The 11,307-nt window shown below is 44.1% G+C and overlaps 1 protein-coding gene across 2 annotated transcripts; it reads left to right on the top strand.

Moving 5' to 3' along the window:
- Positions 1-8,830: 8,830 nt before the first annotated feature.
- Positions 8,831-11,299, top strand: LOC119284865 (cyclin-A3-2-like). 2 transcript variants are annotated; one of them, XM_037564032.1, is made up of 9 exons: positions 8,831-9,389; positions 9,835-9,907; positions 10,016-10,067; positions 10,166-10,241; positions 10,332-10,408; positions 10,630-10,660; positions 10,740-10,892; positions 10,975-11,109; positions 11,184-11,299. In XM_037564032.1, exons 1-9 carry the CDS (start codon positions 9,024-9,026, stop codon positions 11,253-11,255), a joined length of 1,035 nt encoding a protein of 344 aa, XP_037419929.1. In that variant the 5' UTR covers positions 8,831-9,023; the 3' UTR covers positions 11,256-11,299. The 2 variants fall into 2 exon arrangements, with proteins under 2 accessions (XP_037419929.1, XP_037419928.1); XM_037564031.1 differs by having other exon boundaries at positions 8,835-9,389; positions 9,835-10,067.
- Positions 11,300-11,307: the final 8 nt, after the last annotated feature.

The following is an 11,307-nucleotide window of genomic DNA, read 5'->3' on the forward strand; positions in this document are numbered from 1 at the left end:
CGCTGCAGGGTGTTGCAGTACGTTCATGATTCGCTTATAGTGGGTTGCGTGAGTGACTGAAACACAAACCCGAGTAAGGGGTTGTTGCGTATGGGATAAAGAGGACTTGATGCTTTAATGATATGGTTGGGTTTTACCTTAATGATCTTTAGTAGTTGCGGATGCTTGCTAGAGTTCCAATCATAAGTGCATATGATCCGAGTAGAGAAAGTATGTTACCTTATGCCTCTCCCTCATATAAAATTGCAATAATGATTACCGGTCTAGTTATCGATTGCCTAGGGACAAATAACTTTCTCGTAACAAAAAGCTCTTTACTAAAACTAATTTAGTTGTGTCTTTATCTAAACAGCCCCTAGCTTTTATTTACATGCTCTTTATTATCTTGTGAACATATCCAACAACACCTATAAAGTACTTCTAGTTTCATACTTGTTCTAGGTAAAGCGAACATCAAGCGTGCGTAGAGTTGTATCGGTGGTCGATAGAACTTGAGGGAATATTTGTTCTGCCTTTAGCTCCTCGTTGGGTTCGACACTCTTACTTATCGAAAATTGTTGCGATCCCCTATACTTGTGGGTTATCCATGTGCGTAGGATTTTTTTTTGAAATTACTACGTTCCCCAACAGTGGCATCCGAGCCTGATTTATGCATAGATGTTATATGCACGAGTAGAACACAAGTGAGTTGTGGACGATACAAGTCATACTGCTTACCAGCATGTCACACTTCAGTTCGGCGGTATTGTTGGATGAAGCGGCCCGGACCGACATACGCGTAAGCTTACGCGAGACTGGTTCTACCGACGTGCTTTGCACACAGGTGGCTGGTGGGTGTCAGTTTTTCCAACTTTAGTTGAATCGAGTGTGGCTATGCCCGGTCCTTGAGAAGGTTAAAACATCACTAACTTGACAAACTATCGTTGTGGTTTTGATGCGTAGGTAAGAACGGTTCTTGCTCAGCCCGTAGCAGCTATGTAAAACTTGCAACAACAAAGTAGAGGACGTCTAACTTGTTTTTGCAGGGCATGTTGTGATGTGATATGGTCAAGACATGATGCTATATTTTATTATATGAGATGATCATGTTTTGTAACCGAGTTATCGGCAACTAACAGGAGCCATATGGTTGTCGCTTTATTGTATGCAATGCAATCGCCCTGTAATGGCTTCACTTTATCACTAAGCGGTAGCGATAGTCGTAGAAGCAATATTTGGCGAGACGACAACGATGCTAGGATGGAGATCAAGGTGTCGCGCCGGTGACGATGGTGATCATGACGGTGCTTTGGAGATGGAGATCACAAGCACAAGATGATGATGGCCATATCATATCACTTATATTGATTGCATATGATGTTTATCCTTTATGCATCTTATTTTACTTAGTTCGGCGGTAGCATTATAAGATGATCTCTCTCTAAATTTCAAGGTATAAGTGTTCTCCCTGAGTATGCGCGACAGTTCTTCATGCTGAGACTCCACGTGATGATCGGGTGTGATAAGCTCTACGTTCACATACAATGGGTGCAAGCCAGTTTTGCACACGCAGAATACTTGGGTTAAACTTGACGAGCCTAGCATATGCAGATATGGCCTCGGAACACTGGAGACCGAAAGGTCGAGCGTGAATCATATAGTAGATATGGTCAACATAGTGATGTTCACCATTGAAAACTACTCCATCTCACGTGATGACCGGACATGGTTTAGTTGATTTGGATCACGTGATCATTTAGATGACTAGAGATATGTCTATCTAAGTGGGAGTTCTTAAGTAATATGATTAATTGAACTTTAATTTATCATGAACTTAGTCCTGATAGTATTTGCATAACTATGTTGTAGATCAATATCTCGCGATGTAGCTCCCCGTTTATTTTTGATATGTTCCTAGAGAAAAACTATGTTGAAAAATGATAGTAGCAATGATGCGGACTAGTTCCGTGATCTGAGGATTATCCTCATTGCTGCACAGAAGAATTGTGTCCTTGATGCACCGCTAGGTGACGGACCTATTGTAGGAGCAGATACAGACGTTATGAACGTTTTGGTAAAGCTCGGTATGATGACTACTTGATAGTTTAGTGCACCATGCTTTACGGCTTAGAACCAGGACTTCAAAAACGTTTTGAACGCCACATAGCATATAAGATGTTCTAAGAGTTGAAATTGGTATTTCATACTCATGCCCGTATCGAGAGGTAGAAGACCTCTGATGGTACTTTGCCTACAAGATGGAGGAGAATAGCTCAACTAGTGAGCATGTGCTCAGATTGTCTAGGTACTACAATTGCTTGAATCAAATGGGAGTTAATCTTCCAGATAAGATAGTAATTGACAAAGTTCTCTAGTCACTATCACCAAGTTACTAGAACTTAGTGATGAACTATAATATGCAAGGGATAAAGAAAGTAATTCCCAAGCTCTTCGCGATGCTGAAATCGGCGAAGGTAGAAATCAAGAAATAGCATCAAGTGTTGATGGTTGACAAGACCACTAGTTTCAAGTAAAAGGGCAAAGGGAAAGAAAGGGAACTTCAAGAATAATGGCAAGCAAGTTGCCACTCCCATGAAGAAGCGCAAAGCTAGACCCAAGCCTGAAACTGAGTGCTTCTACTGCAAAGGAAATGGTCACTGGAAGTGGAACTGCCCTAGATACTTGGTGGATAAGAAGGTTGGCAAAGTGAACAAAGGTATATTTGATATACATGTTATTGATGTGTACTTCACTAGTGTTTATAGCAAACTCCTCGGTATTTGATACTAGTTCAGTTGCTAAGAGTAGTAACTCGAAAAGGGAGTTGCAAAATAAACGAAGACTAGTTGAGGACGAGGTGGCGATGTGTGTTGGAAGTAATTCCAAGGTTGATAAGATCACCATCGCACACTCCCTTTACATTCGGGATTAGTGTTGAACCTAAAATAAATGTTATTTGGTGTTTGCATTGAGCATAATATGATTGGATCATGTTTATTGCAATACGGTTATTCATTCAAGTCAAAGAATAATTGTTATTCTGTTTACATGAATAAAACCTTCTGTGGTCATACACCCAAGGTGAATGATTTATTGAATCTCGATCGTAGTGCTACACATATTTATAATATTGAAGCCAAAAGATGAAAAAATAATAATGATAGTGCAACTTATTTGTGGCACTGCCGTTTAGGTCATATTGGTGTAAAGCGCATGAAGAAACTCCATGCTGATGGAATTTTGGAATCACTTGATTATGAATCACTTGATTCTTGTGAACCATGCCTCATGGGCAAGATGACTAAGACTTTGTTCTTCGGAACAATGGAACGAGCAACTGACTTATTGGAAATAATACATACTGATGTATGCAGTCCGATGAGTGTTGAGGCTCGCGGCGGATATTATTGTTTTCTAACCTTCATAGATGATTTGAGCAGATATGGGTATATCTACTTGATGAAACATAAGTCTGAAACATTTTTGAGAAGTTCAAAGAATTTTAGAGTGAAGTGGAAAATCATCGTAACAAGAAAATAAAGTTTCTACGATCTGATCGTGGAGGAGAATATTTGAGTTACGAGTTTGGTCTTCATTTGAAACAATGCGGAATAGTTTCGCAACTCACGCCACCTGGAACACCACAGCATAATGGTGTGTCCGAACGTCGTAATCGCACTTTACTAGATATGGTGCGATCTATGATGTCTCTTACTGATTTACCACTATCGTTTTGGGGTTATGCATTAGAGACAGCTGCATTCACGTTAAATAGGGCACCATCTAAATCCGTTGAGACGACACCATATGAACTGTGGTTTGGCAAGAAACCAAAGTTGTCGTTTCTTAAAGTTTGGGGTTGCGATGCTTATGTGAAAAAGTTTCATCCTGATAAGCTCAAACCCAAATCGGAGAAATGTGTCTTCATAGGATACCCAAAGGAGACAGTTGGGTACACCTTCTATCACAGATCCGAAGGCAAGACATTCGTTGCTAAGAATGGTCCTTTCTAGAGAAGGAGTTTCTCTCCAAAGAAGTGAGTGGGAGGAATGTAGAACTTGATGAGGTAATTGCACCTTCTCCCAAATTGGAAAGTAGCTCATCACAAAAATCAGTTCTAGTGATCTCTACACCAGTTAGTGAGGAAGCTAATGATGATGATCATGAAACTTCAGATCAAGTTGCTACCGAACCTCATAGGACAACCAGAGTATGGTCCGCACCAGAGTGGTACGGTAATCCTTTCTGGAAGTCATGTTACTAGACCATGACGAACCTACGAACTATGAGGAATCGATGATGAGCCCAGATTCCGTGAAATGGTTTGAGGCCATGAAATCTGACATGGGATCCATGTATAAGAACAAAGTATGGACTTTGATTGACTTGCACAATGATCGGTGAGTCGTGAAGAATAAATGGATCTTCAAGAGGAAGACGGACGCTGATAATAGTGTTACTATCTACAAAGCTCGAATTGTCGCAAAATGTTTTTGACAAGTTCAAGGTGTTGACTACGATGAGATTTTCTCACTCGTATCGATGCTTAAAAGTCTATCCGAATCATGTTAGCAGTTGCCGCATTTTATGAAATCTGGCAAATGGATGTCAAAACTGTATTCCTTAATGGATTTCTTAAAGAAGAGTTGTATATGATGCAACCAGAAGGTTTTGTCGATCCTAAAGGTGCTAACAAAGTGAGCAAGATATCCATCTATGGACTGGTGCAAGCGTCTCAGAGTTGGAATATATGCTTTGATAAAGTGATCAAAGCATATGGTTTTATACAGACTTGCGGTGAAGCCTGCATTTACAAGAAAGTGAGTGGGAGCACTACAAATTTCTAATAAGTATATGTGAATGACATATTGTTGATCTAAATAATGTAGAATTTTCTAGAAAGCATAAAGGAGTGTTTGAAAAGAGTTTTTCAAAGAAAGACCTCGATGAAGCTACTTACACATTGAGTGTCAAGATCTATAGAGATAGATCAAGATGCTTGATAAGTTTTTTCAATGAGTACATACCTTGACAAGATTTTGAAGTAGTTCAAAATGGAAAAGTCAAAGAAGGTGTTCTTTCCTGTGTTGTAAGGTGTGAAGTTGAGTGAAGACTCAAAACCCGACCACGGCAGAAAATAGAAAGAGAATGAAAAGTCATTCCCTATGCCTCAGTCATAGGTTCTATAAAGTATGCTATGCTGTGTATCAATCCTATTGTATATCTTAGCATGAATCTGGCAAGGGAGTACAATAGTGATCTAGGAGTAGATCACTGGACAGCGGTCAAAATTATCCTTGGAAGACTAAGGAAATATTTCTCGGTTATGGAGGTGATAAAAGAGTTTGTTGTAAAGAGTTACGTCGATGCAAGCTTTTTACATCGATCTAGATGACTCTAAGTCTCAATCTGGATACATATTGAAAGTGGCAGCAATTAGCTAGAGTAGCTCCATGCAGAGCATTGTATACATAGAAATTTGTGAAATACATACGGATCTGAATGTTGCAGACCCGTAGACTAAATTTCTCTCACAAGCAAAACATGATCACTCTTTGGGTGTTAATCACATAGCGACGTGAACTAGATTATTGACTCTAGTAAACCCTTTGGGTGTTAGTCACATGGAGATGTGAACTAATCACATAAAGATGTGAACTATTGGTGTTAAATCACATGACGATGTGAATTAGATTATTGACTCTAGTGCAAGTGGGAGACTGAAGGAAATATGCCCTAGAGGCAATAATAAAGTTATTATTTATTTCCTTATATCATGATAAATGTTTATTATTCATGCTAGAATTGTATTAACCGGAAACTTAGTACATGTGTGAATACATAGACAAACAAAGTGTCACTAGTATGTCTCTACTTCACTAGCTCGTTGAATCAAAGATGGTTAAGTTTCCTAGCCATAGACATGAGTTGTCATTTGATTAACGGGATCACATTATTAGAGAATGATGTGATTGACTTAAGCCATTCCGTTAGCTTAGCACGATGATTGTTTAGTTTGTTGCTACTGCTTTCTTCATGACTTATACATGTTCCTATGACTATGAGATTATGCAACTCCCGAATACCGGAGGAACACTCTGTGTGCTAACAAATCTCACAACGTAACTGGGTGATTATAAAGGTGCTCTACAGGTGTCTCCAATGGTACTTGTTGAGTTGGCATAGATCGAGATTAGGATTTGTCACTCCGATTGTCGGAGAGGTATCTCTGGGCCCACTCGGTAATGCACATCACTATAAGCCTTGCAAGCATTGTAACTAATGAGTTAGTTGCAGGATGATGTATTGCGAAACGAGTAAAGAGACTTGCCAATAACGAGATTGAACTAGGTATTGAGATACCGACGATGGAATCTCGGACAAGTAACATACCGATGACAAAGGGAACAACGTATGTTGTTATGCGGTTTGACCGATAAAGATCTTCGTAGAATATGTGGGAGCCAATATCAACATCCAGGTTCCGCTATTGGTTATTGACCGGAGACGTGTCTCGGTCATGTCTACATAGTTCTCGAACCCGTAGGGTCCGCACGCTTAAAGTTCGGTGACGATCGGTATTATGAGTTTTTGTGTTTTGATGTACCGAAGGTAGTTCGGAGTCCCGGATATGATCACGGACATGACGAGGAGTCTCGAAATGATTGAGACGTAAAGATCGATATATTGGACGACTATATTCGGACACCGGAAGTGTTCTGGGTAGTTTCGTAGAAAACCGGAGTGTTGGAGGGTTACCGGAACCCCCCGAGAGAAATAGTGGGCCTTATGGGACTTAGTGGAGAGAGAGGGCTGGCCTAGGGCAGGTCGCGCGCCCTCCCCCTCTGGTCTGAATTGGACTAGGAGAGGGGGGGCGCCCCCCTTTCCTTCTCCCTCTCCCCCTTCCTTTCCCCCCTAGTAGGACTCCTCCTGGCGTGCCTACAGGGGCCGGCCGGCCTCCCCCCTTGCTCCTTTATATACGGGGGTAGGGGGCACCTCTAGACACACAAGTTGATCTGTTGATCTCTCCCTGCCGTGTGTGGTGCCCCCCTCCACCATAATCCACCTCGATCATATCGTAGCAGTGCTTAGGCGAAGCCCTGCATCGGTAACATCATCATCACGCCGTCGTGCTGACGAAACTCCCCCGTGAAGCTCTGCTAGATCGGAGTTTGTGGGACGTCATCAAGCTAAACGTGTGCTGAACTCGGAGGTGTCGTCCGTTCGATACTTCGATCGGTCGGATCGTGAAGACGTACGACTACATCAACATCGTTGTGCTAATGCTTCCGCTTTCGGTCTATGAGGGTACGTGGACACACTCTCCCCTCTCGTTGCTATGCATCACCATGATCATGTGTGTGCATAGGATTTTTTTTGAAATTACTATGTTCCCCAACAAGCACAACCCACCAACACGCGCCAGGGGCCTCTGGCCCGCCCTGGTGTCTTGTGGGTTGTGTGGGCCTCCGTTTGCGATGATTTGAACTCCCCAAAATCACATATATTCCAAAATAATTCTCCGTAAAAATTTATTGCATTTGGACTTCGTTTGATATGGATACTCCGCGATACAAAAAACATGCAGAAAATAGGAACTGACACTGGGCACTGGATCAATAGGTTAGTCCAATAAATCATATAAAAAGTTACCAAAAATATGTGAAAGTTGTATAATATTGACATGAAACAATCGAAATTATAGATACGACTGAGACGTATCAGCGCGTAGCACACACCAGACAATTGGCTAGCTGTGTGCGGCGCCCCCCTCCACAGTTTACACCATCGGTTATATCTTCGTAGTGCTTAGGCGAAGTCCTGCGATGATCACTTCACCATTATCGTCACCACGCCGTCGTGCTGACGAAACTCATCTAGTACCTCGATGTCTTGCTGGATCAAGAAGGCGAGGGACGTCAGCGAGCTGAACGTGTGCAGAACTCGGAGGTGTCGTGCGTTTGGTACCTGATCGGTCGGAGCTAGAAGAAATTCGACTACATCAACCACGTTATCAAACGCTTCCGCTTTTGGTCTACGAGGGTACGTAGACACACTCTTCCCCTCTCGTTGCTATGCATCTCCTAAATAGATCTTGCGTGAGCGGAGGGATTTTTTTGAAATTGCATGCTACGTTTTCCAACATTGAGAAACCGGGTCAAGCCAAAGAACAACACGCAAGAAGATGTTGAAATCGTACACCAATAGCCAGCCAATAACTCTCCTTGAAAGATACACAAAGTGGCAATGTTTAAAGGGAACCAACATATTTAAGGACACAAACTCTCACGGTCTCTTCGCCAGCGTCGAATCAGACGTCGAGGCTAGGAGTGACCAGAGAGACCTTATTCCAACACGCCAACATCGCCACCACCTCATCAATGTCACAGAGGAAACAAACACCTAAGAAAAATAAAACGAGACAGACGGGTCCTCGCTTCTCTTGCCGCCACCGAGGCCCTCGAACGAGGAATAAGAGGGGGGACCAAGGCGGCGGCGTGTAGGGAAGCAGTGGTGACGGCGGCAGCTGCTATGCTGGGAGAAGGAGGAATGTGTTCGACATGCGCCAGGACCAAAACCTTTTTTTCTTCTTTTGATCGGAAGACCAAAACGTTGATAGGGTGGATTTTGGCCACCATACAAACACACCGTTCGTCTGTCACGTCCCCTCCACCCTAGGGCTTCCGCTGCCTCCCGTTCCGTGCAGCGCACCACCCATCTCTCCCAACTCCAACGGTTCGCTCACGCGGTGCCCGGCGACGCACTCAATTTTCGGGAAAGAAACGGGGGAAGCGATCTTAAATGGAAACCAGTCAATCACAGGCTGGGCAGGCGGTAACTCGTAAGTCGTAACGCCTCCCTCGTGCCAGGCAAAGGCATCTCTCTCCTCATTCTGATTTGAGCTCCCGCTCGACGCCTGTTTTGAAAACCCGGACCGCGTACCCTTCTCTTCTCTCAAAGCCAAGGGCACCCGCCGCCTCCTTCCATCTTCAACCCTCCCAAACCCCCGGCCAATCGAAGCCCGAAACTCGACGCCCAACGCAATGGAGCCACGCGGCCGTCGCCGGAAGCAGCAGGGGGCGGCGGAGGAGAAGGAGAACACCGCCAGCGCGGCGCCGCCGGCCCCCAAGAGGCCGCGCTGCACGGAGCGCAGGGCCCTTGCCGAGCTCCCCGCCGCATCGACCGCGAACAACGCCTCGGCGGCGCCGACGGGGGCGCCGTCGAAGCCGATGACGCGCGCGGCGGCCAGGGAGGCGGCCGCCGCGGCGGTGGAGGAGGAGGCGAGGAGGAGGGAGGGCTCCGCCATTGCCGCCCGCCCGGCGGCCTCGAGGCAGACGGACGCCGGGGCGGCGCAGGCGTCCGTTGGCCCGTACGTCGCGGATATCGACGGGTACCTGCGGTCCCTGGAGGTGAGGGTTCCTCGATCCATCTTCTCGTCTGACAATGCGTGCGCAAATCCGAGTCATTTTAGAGGGCGGCTTATTTAGGGGTGCGAAGTTCGTGGTGTGGTGGTGGGATTCGGTCCTGTTGCTATGTCAAGGTGATAAATGGCATCACACATTTTGGAATTTCGGGGCGTTATCTTGTAGCAGTCGTGCATTCTGGAATTTGGGGGATTGGATTGGGTTGGGGGTGAATCAATCATTTTTTACTGTTAGATTGGGACATTTCTAGTGCTTTTCCACCTTCACTAGCAGAAAAACAAGTCTTTGGGAAAAAAATTATACCGTACATGTCATCCTTATTGTCTGAAGGTACTAGCATTACGATGAATGCAATGAAATATAGCTCGGTGCTACCACGACAAAAATGGGGACATTATTTGTGATTTTGTTGCATTTTGTGACATTACAGGTTGAACAATTGAGGAGGCCGAGGGATGACTATATGGTGGCCATGCAGAAAGACATCAGCGCCACTATGAGGGGTATCCTAGTAGATTGGTTGGTGGATGTGGTTGACGAGTTCAATCTTCTGGCTGACACGCTTTACCTTGCGGTTTCATATATTGACCCCTTCCTCGCGGCGAGTGTAGTTACCCGGGACAAGCTGCAATTGCTTGGTGTCGCTTCATTGTTTGTTGCTGCGTATGGGCCTAAACTTTCCTCTTATCTCCTTTCTGCCTCTCTTTGTCATCTCTTACCATGACTGGCCAACTTACAACGGCCTAAATCTAATGCTGTAGGAAGTACGAAGAGATTCATGTTCCTAAGCTGGACAAATTCAGTGACATTACTGACGGCACATACACCAATCAGCAGGTAACCTTCTGCTGAACTTGCTATTTTTGGTAAATTTCCTAGCACTGATGTGAATGGTGGAGATAAATTTGTAATTTGTATGCACTGCAGGTGGTGAAGATGGAGGCTGACATACTGAAATATCTCAACTTTCAGATGGGGAGTCCCACCGTAAGAACTTTTCTATTGTACGTGCTCTATCTGAAATTTCTGCATTAAATTTGCACATACCTATCAACTATCGTCTCTATGTCAAGTACTCCTTCATTCCTTGAACTAAAACCACGACAATAATTTTGGACCGGAGGGAATAGTTACCATGTTTAAATCACATGGGAAGTAGCAGCATGATTACTGCCATAATGGACAAAGAATTTCATAAGCCTAACAATTGATACATGTATTGCAGGCGATTCTTAATATCTTGTTGTGGAGGCAATGTAAGCACATTTTTGGAGCCCTCAGCATTTGCCTCTCTTAATGTTATTTTTATAACATGTTTCCCCCTTCAAACTTCAGTGTGCAAGTGCAAAAAGGTTGGAGCTTATGTGTTGCTATCTCGCGGAATTGAGCTTGCTAGACTACGACTGCATAAGGTTCCTGCCATCAGTTATTGCTGCTGCCTGTCTGTTCTTAGCCAGGTTCACAATCAGCCCAAAGATTTGTCCTTGGGTAAGATTAATCAAATCTTGCTGAATCATTGAATCTACGTTATGCTTGGCTTTGTGTTTGTTCTGACATTTACGTCTGCTAGAACTTTACGCTGCAAGAGAAAACGGGCTACAAGGTCTCTGATCTCAGGAGTTGCATCCTGAGGATACACGATTTGCAGTTGGGCAGACAGTATTCAAATCTGAAGGCCATCAAGAGCAAGTATAGTGAGCGCAAGGTGATATCCGCTCTCCCTGCTTTCTTTGGCTGTTACATGCATTTTCATAATTGTTTGTTTTTGTGACTGTACAGTTCGGGTGCGTGTCGATGATGGCCTCGTCGGAAGAAATTCCGGCATCTCTCCTCAAAGACCTCGATAAGTGAAAGGCTGACAATGCAACTTCATTTCAACATAAGATGGAAGCAGGGAGCGGAT

The sequence above is a fragment of the Triticum dicoccoides genome, chromosome 4A (genome assembly GCF_002162155.2).
Source record: "Triticum dicoccoides isolate Atlit2015 ecotype Zavitan chromosome 4A, WEW_v2.0, whole genome shotgun sequence".
NCBI lineage: Eukaryota > Viridiplantae > Streptophyta > Magnoliopsida > Poales > Poaceae > Triticum > Triticum dicoccoides.